The sequence below is a fragment of the Sphaeramia orbicularis genome, chromosome 5 (genome assembly GCF_902148855.1).
Source record: "Sphaeramia orbicularis chromosome 5, fSphaOr1.1, whole genome shotgun sequence".
NCBI lineage: Eukaryota > Metazoa > Chordata > Actinopteri > Kurtiformes > Apogonidae > Sphaeramia > Sphaeramia orbicularis.
Genome location: NC_043961.1, coordinates 53,098,249 through 53,111,895, shown reverse-complemented (window position 1 = coordinate 53,111,895; position 13,647 = coordinate 53,098,249). Strand labels below are relative to the sequence as shown.

General features: G+C 34.2%; 1 protein-coding gene and 1 long non-coding RNA gene across 5 annotated transcripts in view; both read right to left on the bottom strand.

The window, feature by feature from the left end:
• Window positions 1-1,749: 1,749 nt before the first annotated feature.
• Window positions 1,750-6,095, bottom strand: LOC115419080 (uncharacterized). Its single transcript, XR_003935396.1, has 2 exons — window positions 5,110-6,095; window positions 1,750-2,385 (listed from the first exon to the last, which is right to left on the bottom strand). It is a non-coding gene; the product is annotated as an uncharacterized LOC115419080 (long non-coding RNA).
• A 2,873-nt stretch (window positions 6,096-8,968) lies between these two features.
• pacsin1b (protein kinase C and casein kinase substrate in neurons 1b) overlaps window positions 8,969-13,647 on the bottom strand; it is a 74,636-nt gene continuing 69,957 nt past the window's right edge. For 3 of the 4 annotated variants that reach the window (XM_030133691.1, XM_030133694.1, XM_030133692.1), the window contains exons 9-10: window positions 11,892-12,088; window positions 9,640-9,749 (exon numbers count right to left, since the gene is read on the bottom strand). In XM_030133691.1, coding sequence (XP_029989551.1) covers window positions 9,640-9,749; window positions 11,892-12,088 — 307 coding nt within the window. Of the gene's footprint in view, window positions 9,750-11,891; window positions 12,089-13,647 lie in introns of all 4 variants that reach the window. The other variant, XM_030133693.1, reaches the window with a different exon arrangement.

The window sequence follows — 13,647 nt, the reverse complement described above, 5'->3', positions numbered from 1 at the left end:
TAATGGAAAAACAAATAGTTTAGGAAGTATATTCATTGTGTTTTATTGTCTCACTTGTGTTTTTCCGGATCAGCCCCATAGGTAAATAATAAAAGATGAGATTTTATGAGGAATTAGGGATAATCACATAATTAGAAATGTTATCAGAAACAAAATTGAACAAGAAAACCACTCGGAGAGCGCAGACAGATCTGTCCCATCCGTCCCCCCCCCCGATCACCACCAAAATTTAATCATTTCTTCCTTGTGCCAGTATCAACATTTATTGAAAATTTCATGAAAATCCATCCATAACTTTTTGAGTTATCTTGCTAACAAACATGCAAACGCACAAAGCAAAGTGACCACAATACCTCCTGGCAGAGGTAAAACATGCTGACTCATGTCCGTTCAATAATTGCTCCATAAACAAATAATAGCGTTGAGAATTTAATAAAACTCAACTAACCACCTGACCTGTGAGTGTCAGATCTTTGTGGATGACATGCAGGTGGATGAACAGTGGAGCTGTTTGAAGCCTGACGTTAGATTTGACAGAAGGTTAACTCATTAACTGGCAACAGGTGTGTGGATAGATGTGGCTGACACTGAAGGATTGTGGGGTTTTTGAGGGAATGTGACTCAGGGGAGGAAAACTGACAGGAATAATAAACTGCACAGTGGTTACTAGTGACCTCTAGTGGTAGCTTTTAATAATGTGTTTAAAGCAAAGGCACTTATCAGTTTATGTGGTTTAGCCTTTTTCCACTGGTACCATTGAACCTTTTCACTTCTGTTTCACCTTCCATTTACAGAATATATTCTGTGCATATTATTTGTTTTTGGTAATTTATTGTTTTTTTATTTGCACTGTTCATACCCTCTTGAAACCCAGCAATGCATTTTTCTATTCTATTCTATTCTATTCTATTCTATTCTATTCTATTCTATTCTATTCTATTCTATTCTATTCTATTTTATTAGACATGCATTTATACAGACAATAATGAATATTTATATTTTTTGTCTTATGTTGAAATTATTCTATTCTATTCTATTCTATTCTATTCTATTCTATTCTATTTTATATTATTGTATTCTGTCCTATTCTAATATGTTAGACATGTATTTATATAGACACTAATGAATATTTATTTCTTGTCTCATGTTGAAATTATTCTATTCTATTCTATTCTATTCTATTCTATTCTATTCTATTCTATTCTATTCTATTCTATTCTATTCCAGACATGAATTAATATTTACATTTCTCATCTGTAGTTTTAAAATCATGAGCGCATTATTGAATCTGAATGCTGAATCTTACCTCATTTCACTTTAAGGTGAGACATCTGTAGCAAAAAATCCAGCTCTTTAATTTGCATAATCCTGTATTTCATAAATTTCAGCATTTCTATTTTACAGATTATTTGTTCATTTAACCAAATTCTCATGGCACAGTGATTCTATTATTACTTATAATAAACCATATTTTAATATGAACAGTTATCAACAGTCGATGTATGTTATGTTAAAAAAACCCACAGACACATTTTTACCGTTTTCCGATGACATCTTTTTATTTTTGCGTATGCAGATGAACAGGCACTACATTTTGGAAATTTACAGCACTATGCTAAAAAAAAAAAAAAAAAAAAAAAAAAAAAAAAGAAGAAGAAAGAAAGAACTCTAGTCCTCTAAAAAGTTTTCCTTATCATTGCAGACCCCATGTTTCCAGCATTTACAGACAGAAAAGAACAAAGCGCTATTTTTAAAAGATGATTTAAAGTCCTTCAGTGTGTGTCCCAGGAGTTTCACAGTGGACGACAGAGTTGTAGCTTTACACGGTGGATACAAACACTCGCTGACAGACCTCACTCAGCCTTCAAGTACAGTACATTTAGGACGTTGGAGTCTTTAGATTCATCCAGTCGTCATCATCAGACACAGGGCCTGGTGAAAACTGAACAGGAGGAGTCAGATTCTGTGGACGCCAGCTCAGCTCTCTTTCGTTTTGTCGAACACCATGGTTGAGAGTCTTTGGGCTTGGCAGGGTGGCAGATTTTGGTAAGGCAATATTTATTACACCACTCTGACTCCAGCACTTACAAAAGCAACACTCTAAAAAAAAAAAAAAAGCACAGAGAAGCATATTCACCATTACAAGAGACGTGTCCCTCCTGGACCCTTTAAAACTGGATTTCTCTCGCAGCACAAAGATATTGCCTCATCAATATTTCAAAGCCGGATCCTCTTTCTGCTTTTCTGTGCAGCACTCATTCCTCATTGACATGGGGATAGTTTTACACCTGTGGTTTCCAGGAGTAACACACCAATCTCATATAACGTGTACTTCACTGCCACGTGCACTCCTAATGAGGTTTGATTCGTTTTCTTGATTTAAAACTAGGGGTGTAAGAAAATATCGTTTCCGCAATATATTGTGATATTTCATTTCATGATACTGTATCGCAGGGGTGTCAAACTCATTTTAGTTCAGGGGCCACATTAAGCAAAATTTGATCTGCAGTGGGCCGAACCAGTAAAATAATAACATAATAATATATAAATAATGTCAACTCCAAACTTTCCTTTATATTTTAGAGCAAAAAAAAGTAAAATTATGCAATGAAAAGGTTTACATTTACCAACTATCCTTTAAAACAATGTGAATAACATGAACAAACTGAAATTTCTCAAAAAAACTAAGTGCAATTTTAACAATATTATGTCTCAGTTTATCATTTACACATGTGCATTACAATGCACAGATCACAGTGGCTCAACAAACACACAAAACATTTAATAACAGCCAGAATATTGATAAAGTTGCACTTCAGACATTTCAAAATGTTCATATTTGTTCAGGTTACTCACATTTTTTGTGAAACTAAACTTTGTTTTAGTGTAAATACATGAAAATATTTACGTTTACAAAGAGAAAAATTTGGAGTTGTCATTATTTATGTTATTATGATAGTATTTTACTGGTCCTGCCCACTTGAGATTGAATTGGTCTGAATGTGGAACCTGAACTAAAAGGATTGTTAATATTTTAGTGTAATTTTTGCATTTCACAAATTCATCCCAAGGGCCGGACTGGACCCTTTGGCGGGCCAGATTTGGCCCCCGGGCCGCATGTTTGACACCTGTGCTTTAAAACAATGTGAATAGCATGAACAAACTGAAATTTCTCAAAAAAAACTAAGTGCAATTTTAACAATATTATGTCTCAGTTTATCATTTACACATGTGCATTACAACACACAGATCACAGTGGATCAACAAACACACAAACCATTTAATAACAGGCTGAATATTGTTAAAATTACACTTCAGACATTTCAAAATGTTCATATTTGTTCAGGTTATTCGTGTTTTTGTGAAATGTTAGTTTGAGTGTAAATACAGTAAAATGGCATGAAAATGTTTATATTTACAAACAGAAAAAATTGGAGTGGTGATTATTTATAGGTTATTATGATAGTATTTTACTGGTTTGACCCACTGAAGATTAAATTGGTCTGTATGTGGAACCTGAACTAAAATGATGAATATCTTCAGTGTAATTTTTGCATTTCATAAATTCATCCCAGGGGCCAGACTGGACCCTTTGGTGAGCCAGATTTGGCCCCCAGACCACATGTTTGACACCTGTGCTGTATCAATATTAAAAAGTACTGTATTGATATTTTTAGGTATTTATTCAAATGGAGATATGACGGAGGTTCATGTTTTTGTTTTTTATTATTTTTTGGTTAGTCCTGCAAGCTCTTTTATTTCTATATTCACATGGGTATTTTGTTTTGTTGTTTCTATACTAAAAAAGTAGTATTGTGATATTGCAGGTCATGCATGTATTTTTTTAAAACTGATAACACTGTTTTGTTTAAATAATAGTTATTTCAATAACCCGAAAAAGCACTTTTTACTGTCTGAGAGAGACAGATGTAAGTTCCTTTGTAGGGACCGCCTAAAAATAATGTTCTGGTGTTTGACGATTCAGGGACTGTGCACTATGCATTCTATTCACAACTAACAGAATACAAACATTTGAGCAGGATCTGACACTGTAATGTCTGTAAAACATAATTCTATTTATTTATTTTTATTTGAGAGTGTGTTTTGTACTTGTAATTTTATTTGTATTTATCTGTAAAAAAAATGTTTGTGTTTACATAGGAAAGTTTTGTGATATAGTATTAAATCTTGTTCTGATCAAATAAAAATGTGTTTAGTATTTGGGCATATTTCTAGTATAATTCAATTTTTCCAGGAAATAATCTCTAAGAACAGGGGTGTCAAACTCATTTTAGTTCAGGGGCCACATTCAGCTAAATTTGATCTGCAGTGGGCCGAACCAGTAAAATAATAACATCATAATATATAAATAATGTCAACTCCAAACTTTTCTGTATGTTTTAGAGCGAAAAAAGTGAATTTACATTATTAAAAGGTTTACATCTACAAACTATGCTTTCAAAAGATGTGAATAACATGAACAAACTGAAAAAATAAGTGTAATTTTAACAATATTCTGCTTCAGTTTATCATTTACACATGTACATTATAACTTACAGATCACAGTGGATCTACAAATACACAAAACATTCAGTAACAGGCAGAATATTGGTAAAGTTGCACTTCAGACGTTTCAAAATGTTCATATTTGTTCAGGTTATTCACATTTTTTGTGAAACTAAACTTTGTTTTAGTGTAAATACATGAAAATATTTACGTTTACAAAGAGAAAAATTTGGAGTTGTCATTATTTATTTGTTATTATGATAGTATTTTACTGGTCTGATCCACTTTAGATCAGTCCTGCCCACTTGAGATTGAATTAGTCTGAATGTGGAACCTGAACTAAAAGGATTGTTAATATTTTAGTATAATTTTTTGCATTTCACAAATTCATCCTAAGGGCCAGATTGGACCCTTTGGTGGGCCAGATTTGGCCCCTGGACCGCGTGTTTGACACCTGTGTCTTAGAAGAAGAAACAAAACAAACAAAAAATATTGCCTTGTTAACAGTATCGTGATATATCGCGATATATCGTGTCATGGTCCTAGTATTGTGATTTGTAGGGTATTGCCATATTCTTGCCAATACACACCCCTATTTAAAACCAAATATTTCAATATAAAAGACAAGATGGATGTATACTCTATACATCCTGCATTTTTTGCCACACAGCGGATCAGAGCAATCAGGATGTGACACAGTTTGCAGCATCCTGATTGAGCTTGTCAGTAATTTTGGTGGAAACAAATTGCAGCCATGCACTGAATCCATTTAGATCAGTAAGAGAGTAATCAGTGTGTGGGAGCATCAGCATGCACATAATCACACAGATAAGAGCAACAAGCTGATAGTACAGAGTCACTGACATTCACTGAGAGTAAACAAGTCTTATTAAATGCAGAAATAATAACAATAATAATAAAAACAAAAGAATTCTTGGTTGGGAAACAAAGCTAATCTTCATAGAAAAATGCTGCGAGTTGACATTTTCAGGCAGGTTTTTGTCCATGGTGTCTGCTTTATTAACAGCCTGCGAGACCAAACTATACGACAGGTAAAAGCAGTGACAGGCACGTTGTCGTCGATAGATGGAGACGGGAGGTTAATGTAAACAATAGCTGCAGTGTTTGGTGGAACTACACATTTCCACTTTAAAGAAAGGCTTTGCAGAGTGACTGTCTTTGTTTTGTTTTTTTGTTTTTTTTTGTTTTTTTTAATTGATGTGAGCCGTCGATCTGGTTTCATCTCAAAAACGCTAATGACATGCTGTGAAGTGAGTCAAGAAAAGGAAAAAAGTTTCAACACAGAACTGGTTGAAAAAAAAAAAAAAAAAAATCAGGCCGTTCTCGTAACTACCTGTTAAATATTAAACTACTGCATTAAGTTAGCTTAGCTTAGTACGAGACTCATTATTCACACAGTGAGTTTGTTGAATCCAAATAGATGTGTGAAAATGACAAGCTGTGTCTGCTGGTTGATAGAGTTTTTTTGGCTTATTTAAGTGACCGGTAACTTGCTGGTAAATGATGACAGCCTTTCTTTAAAAAAAAAACAACATATAGTAACCCAGGGGTGTCAAACTCATTTTGGTTCAGGGGCCACATTTAGTCCAATTTGATCTGCAGTGGGCCAGACTAGTAAAATAATGACTTAATAACCTATAAATAATGACAAATCCAAGTTTTTCTTTTTGTTTTAGTACAAAAAACCCCCAATTAAATTATGAAAATATTTACATTTTACAAAAAAGATGTGAATAACCTGAAAAAACAGAAATTTCATTTGAAAAATTTGTGCAATTTTAACAATATTATGCCTCGACTTATTATTTATACATGTACATTACACACAATGTTAAATAAACATTTGGTAACAGGCAGAATATTGTTAAAATGTTGGAGTTTGGAACTAAAATTTGAACAATTTTTCCAATATTACATCTCTTATTATTATTAACACAACTACAGATCACAGTGGATCCATAAATGCACCAAACATTTAGTAACAAGCAGAATATTGTTAAAACTGCATTTAAAACATTTCGGGTTGTTCTTATTTGTTTTTATTTATGTATTTATTTGTGTTTTATTGTGAAAGAATAGTTTTGTACATGTAAGTATTTTCACAGTGTAATGTTATTTTTTTCTCTTCAATTTTTTCTACATAATTTTTCACCTAGAAAATTTGTTGTTGTCATTATTTGTGGGTTATTGTGTTGTTATTTTTACTGTAGATCACATTGGTCTGTATGTGGAACCTGAACCAAAAGGATTTGGACAACTTGGACTGTTCAGGTTCATTTTTGCACTTTCATCCTGCGGGCAGGAATGGAACCTTTGGCGGGCCGGATTTGGCCCCCGGGCCGCATGTTTGACACCTGTGCAGTAACCCTTTAAAATGAGGATGTTATTTGTGTGATAACAGGGTGAATGAAATGATAAACTGTACTACGGTAACACATTAAGGCAGTTCCAGACTCAAACCAGAAATTTTATATCCCCTCAAGACCCAAATTTAAACAAATGACTATAATATCTGTGTTATCTGACTCTTCTAGTGTGAAAATAACAGAATTAAATGTACTTCACTAGAATCAGTCACTTATTGTGTGTTAATGTCAACAATTACTTCTGTTGTTAAAATAGTGTCTGAATATTAATGTTAACTTCATTTTTTCATGTTTCCTCTTTCAGATTATTTTCATTTTGTAGTGTCCTTGACATAATTTTATCTAGTTCTCCTGTTTTATGTCTGTATCCTTGATATCATTTTCATCTTATTGTGTCTTTTATGTAGTGTTTGTCTTATTTTTTGCACGGCTTTGCTGAAACTAACATTTATAAACTTGTCGAGAGAACACTCCACTACTATTTTAATCAAGAAAATAAAATAATAATATTGTTACGTACACATCCTGGCCAAAAAAAAAAAAAAAATAAAAGCCCTGCGCTGTAGTGTTTCATTGAACTGCCTTTAGCTTTGACTGTGTCACACATTCAAAGTAGCATTGTTTCAGTAATTTAATGCAATGTCACAATATTAATTTCCATCTTTTTTGCTGAACCTGGACCTGACCAACTGAACCAACCCCAGATCATAACACTGCCTCCACAGGCTTGTACTGTAGGCACTAGGCATGATGGGTAATCACTTCATCTGCCTCTCCTTTCACCCTGATGCGCCCATCTCTCCAGAACAGGGTTAATCTGGACTCATCAAACCACATGACCTTTATCCACTGAAGCACAGTCCAATCTTTATGCTGGACTTTAGGCTTTACATTTGGGAAAACAAGCTCCAGTGGGATTATGGGTAGGAGCCCTGTGACAGACCAGTACATCTAGTCATGGTCCACCAGGGTCAAGGTAAATTTAGGATCTTAACAGTAATGTAATTACATACTGGTTTGGAAATCTTTAGATGCAGCAGAATTCTTTCCATGAGGTTAGATGTAATTAAACTAAATCTGGTAATCTCACAGAGAGGCTGATCAAATAAATGAATCTAAATTTAACACAGAATCAAACCAATTGGATGGTGTTTTCAGTTAATGTACAGAATAAGTTATGACAATTTCGTTACTGATCAAGAAAATGTGTTTATGGTGAAAAATGTAAATCATGTCACATTCCGCTTTAAACATAATCAGTCATGTAATAGTTAAATACTAGTTAAACATAATTTACACCAGGGGTCTCAAACTCATTTTGGTTCAGGGGCCATATTTAGCCCAATTTGATCTCAAGCGGGCCAGAACCAGTAAAATTATGACTTAATAACTTATAAATAATGACAAATCCAGGTTTTTCTTTTTGTTTTAGTACAAAAAAAACCCCCAATTAAATTGTGAAAATATTTACATTTTACAAAAAAGATGTGAATAACCTGAAAAAACAGAAATTCCATTAGAAAAACTTGTGCAATTTTAACAATATTATGCCTCGACTTATTATTTATACATGTGCATTTACACACAGTGTTCCATAAACATTTGGTAACAGGCAGAATATTGTTAAAATTTTGGACTTTGGAACTAAAATTTGATCAATTTCTACAATATTCCATCTCTTATTATTAACACATAAATGCATAAAACATTTAGTAACAGGCAGAATATTGTTCAAATTGCAAATTTCTGGTTGTTCATCTTTGTTTTTATTTATGTATTTATTTGCATTTTATGTTTTGTAAATGTGAATATTTTCACAGTGTAATGTTATTTTTTTCACTTCAATTTTTTCCACATAATTTTTCCACAAAGAAAATTTGTCGTTGTCATTTATGGGTTATTGTGTTGTTATTTTTACTGGAGATCACATTGGTCTGTATGTGGAACCTGAACCAAAATAAATTTGGACAACCTGGACTGTTCAGGTTAATTTTTGCACTTTCATCCCACGGGCCGGATCGGACCCTTTGGAGGGCCGCATTTGGCCCCCGGGCCGCATGTTTGAGACCCCTGATTTACACCCTTATTATGAAAGTGTTACCCATCATACATCATTTCCAGAAGTTCAAGATCTGAGTTTTTAGCGGAGTTAACCTCCGTAGTCTTCTCCTCTTTCAAGTGTTTGTTCTAAGCTAAACTAAGCTAACATCTCCTGACTGACTTTCTCTCATATCAAACAGAAAAACACTGGAGTGGTTTCTACCCTCTCATCTTATGTTCAGCAAGAAAATATATTACTGTATTTCCCCAAAATGTCAAACTATTGTTTTGAGTCTAAACATGAAATATTTCACAAAGAAAAAAAAAAAAAAAGCCAACAATATGGGAGAAACTGTACAAGCATCCAGACTGTAAAAAAAAAAGATTAAATATATACATGAAATGCAAAATGCATAGCTCATTCTCACTATCCAGGCACAATACCATATCATTAACATGATGAAAGAACATATGGCATGTTAGTGTCACAACTGAAATCCACCACAGCTACACACAAAATATACTAAAAACAGTTGCGGTTTAAGGAGATGATCCTGAATCCTGTGATGAGTTCTGAGATGAAGACAGCTCACTGTGCCTGACAGGAAGAGGAAGCTTTGCTTTCAAGTCTCTGGCAATGTGCGGTATGACTGGACGGTTCAGTCTGGGTTTGCCTTCCAGCGACACAACGAGAGAGCTGCAACGGTTAGATCAGCTCCACGTAATTGGCTGGATAAAGACCGAGCTGGCCATTGTCAAGGCGACCTTTACACCAGCCCTGTTCATCCTCCTCCTCCAGCTTCGTCAGCTCATCCCCTTCATCAATAAAAGAAAAGAAAAGAAAGAAAGAAAAAAAAGGTGCAGCGTAGTGAGAAACTAGCACACTGGAGTAACACAGAGGAGACGCTAACGTCTCCCAAGAACAACTTAAAGGAAGACAAACACACAAACACAACATGTTCTGCGGTGACACAAATACTAGAAAATGCCAAGCTTAAAACTTATTTATTCAGACAGGCTTACTCTGTTCCGTAATTTCAATTTTATCTGCTGCCTATGTGTTTTATATATGTATGTGTGTAATTTTAATTGTGTTTTATTTTAACAACTTTGTGCGGTGACCTTGAGCGTCCTGAAAGGCACCTATAAATAAATTGTATTATTATTATTATTATTATTATTATTATTGTTATTATTATTATTATTGTAACTCTAAAAAAAAATTGACATACAAGCATCATCTGTCGTTCAAATATGTTAATCCACCTCACTATAGTTTAGGGAGAGAAGATTTAGTTCATTTTAGGCACAAAAATAACTTGGTTAATGTTAACCCTTTATCAGGCAAGTGACTATTATGTCTATTATTATGTTATTATGCACTGATTGTTTGACACTTGTTAAATTTCGATGTACATGTTTCATGTTACAATGACAATAAAGACTATTCTATCCTATTTTTGGTCATTTCCGCATACATTACAATTACAGTTCCAGTGAGGACAGTGAGTCAACAATCTCAGGTCCAATGTGGTCTCCAGGGTCTGTAAGGTCCACCTCTGCATGAACAGTGAGTGTACCTGCTTTGTTCGGTACCATGAAGTAATGGTACTAATGTAAGGAATGATGTTCAAAGGGATAATGTGGATGTGGACAGGGGTCTGGATCAGCACTTATGATGTTGTAACGCTCTAAAAGTGATGTTCTAATGTTCTAAAATGTACGTTCCTTTCACATTACATGTGTTTTTCTTGTATTTTTTTTGCCACTTGCAGGTAAGGAACCAGACATGGTAACTTCATTGACTTTGATTGTTTACATAACAATAAAAAAAAAAAAAAAAAAAAAAAAAAAAAAAAAATCACAAAAGTAATACAGTCTTGTTAGGTCCTACAACAGCACACTAAGATTTACATTTTGAATTTCAGAGTATTTCTATGAGTGGCTTTTAAAGGGTTGAGGAAGGATGATTTTGACAGTTAAAACTATTATCACTTTCCTAAGATAATTTTCTGACAAAAATGACTTTTTTTGCCTACACCATCAAATATTTCTGGTCAAGTTTTTATGTTTCCTGACAAATTTGAGAAAAAAAAGACTTAAGTAAAAACAGAAATCCTCACCTCCTAAAGTAATTTCCTATGTAGCGTTTCCAATTTAGGCCTGTGTGGTTGACTAATATACATACAATAATCCAAATGTTTTCAACACATTAACTAACATTAGCATTTACATGACTTGTGGCTTTTTAAGGAGAACAAATGCCATAATATAAATCAATAAACATAATGTGTGTAAAGCATGTTTTCTATGAGTTATATTGATAGAATTTCATCATTAGTTGAGAAAAAATTCCCATGATCCTCCACTGCTTCTTTTTCTTACTAGTAGCAGTAACTGTATATAAGTATAGAGGTGAATGTATAGGCTAATGCCCCTGTGATCATCCTATGTCTGTTTTTTGTTATTTGTTTGTTTGTTTTGATGACGTCTATGTCATCATTATGTGTATTTCTACATGTTTTAATTTATAGCGAGCAAGTGATGTATTAATGTTGGCTGTTTTATGTTTTGTTTTTGTCATCTGCCTAGGAAATGCAGATGAAAACTAGTTCTTTTTACTCATTCTGGAATATTTACATGACTGTATTTTTTATACAGAAATGTACATAAATGTGCATGGTCCCTATTAAATAAATCAATAAAAAAATAAATAAAAAATCAAAATAAACTACACACTGTTTGTTTAATAAAAACCTGTAAATACGTTCGGTGAAAAACAAATTTCCAAGTCCCACAGTTTAACCAGATCAACCTGACCTCTGACCTTAGAGGCTTTGAAGCTCTTTAATAACCTCAGGCTGCTTTTACCTGAAGGTTGTAAACCTACAAACCAACAGAGGACACATGTATGAACCTGTTCCAGCTCCAACAGGAGTCCCATGGCCTCACACTCACCTGCTCTGAAGGTGAGTTCGTCCTGCTCTTGGCCTTCATAGTCGTACAGCGCTCTGACTCTCACTCCTTTGCCCACGTCTTCGTCGAAGGGGTTCGATCCTCCGTTGGTGTCGTTGCCTGAGTTCGGGGCCGTCTGGTCTTCATCTGACCACTCTGTGGAGGCCGTGAACGCCTGGTTCTTCTCATAACTGCTTACACTGAAAACCACACAATTCAACTTTTAATTAAACTTAATCTTACTACTACCACCAAGGTAATGAACTAAAGTATGTACACAATTATACAACATATTTAAAAATACTGATCAGACGCTGTAGGAACATAGTGATCCACTATCTAAATGACAGCAATTTTTAATTTTTTTTTTTTTAAGGGTAACTTTTGTATTTATTGGTTATACTTTTGTAATTATAGCAGCAGAAAGACAAAAAACAACACAAAAAAATTATCAGTTTGTACAACAACCACTGTGGTGCATTAAAGGAAACCACATAATGGTCAAGAAGTGAATATTTTTATGTCCACATGACACAGGCCAGCACAATATGACAAAAATCTGCAATGTGCACTAACACAGCTTTTAGTAAATAATAAAAACCTCACACTCACCTGTAAATTGACACTAATTAAACATCTAATGTAATGAAGGCAATTTTAACACATCTCTGTCTGCGTGCATGTGATGGTCTCTAGTTGTTGTGAGGTAAAATTAATTTATTCATTCATTTTCCGAACTACTTGATCCTAGTTAAAGTGTACCTGTAGTGGTCATGTTTATGGCATTAATTGTGTTTTGTCTATTAGTTGTAAGTAAGGGTGGTGCAAATCCAGTAAAAAAAAAAAAAAAAAAAAAATCACCATAAATGCACCACACTGGACCTTTTTATTAAATGAATTACATGCATAGGCAGAACCTACGGGGAGCAGCCACTGCCGGCCAGGAGGTGACATGCATATGTTGATTCCAGGTGATCAGTGTGAGTAAACAAGCCGCAGTCAGTGAACCAGACTGCAAAAATCAAAATTTTACCTAGTGTATTTTTCTCATTTCTAGCCAAAATATCTCATCACACTTAAAATAAGACATAATCACCTTAAGAGTAACTTTTCAGTGAGATATAAGAACTTATTTTTAGACAATTGATCTTGAAAATCTTATTTCAAGAAAACTTACCAAGATAATTTTCACTTGTTCCATTGGCAGATTTTTTTGCTTAATTCAAGATTTTTTTTCTTAATTCAAGCAAAAAAATCTGCCAATGGAACAAGTGAAAATTATCTTGGTAAGATTTCTTGAAATAAGATTTTCAAGATCTATTGTCTAAAAATAAGTTCTTATATCTCACTGAAAAGTTACTCTTAAGGTGATTATGTCTTATTTTAAGTGTGATGAGATATTTTGGCTAGAAATGAGAAAAATACACTTGGTAAGATTTTGATTTTTGCAGTGCAGACTGGGTGGAAAGCAGATGTTTGAGCTTGTTGTTTGTGCAGGTGTAAGCTTTGCACGCCACCACTGTCCTAGCGATACGACCCAGCACAAGCCGATAATGTGTCATCTTAGACTAGTGTCTGCTGTACGGGGTCAGTGACCAGTCCATCACAGCTCAGGTAATCGGACAATACTACAAGCTTTCGTCATTACCAGTGCTGGAACAGCCTGTGAAGGAGGTAACATGTCGCTGACCATGCCTGACTGATGGAGCAGAGACGTAGTGCTTACGCATACTTGACATCAGGCTATAACATAAGTTAC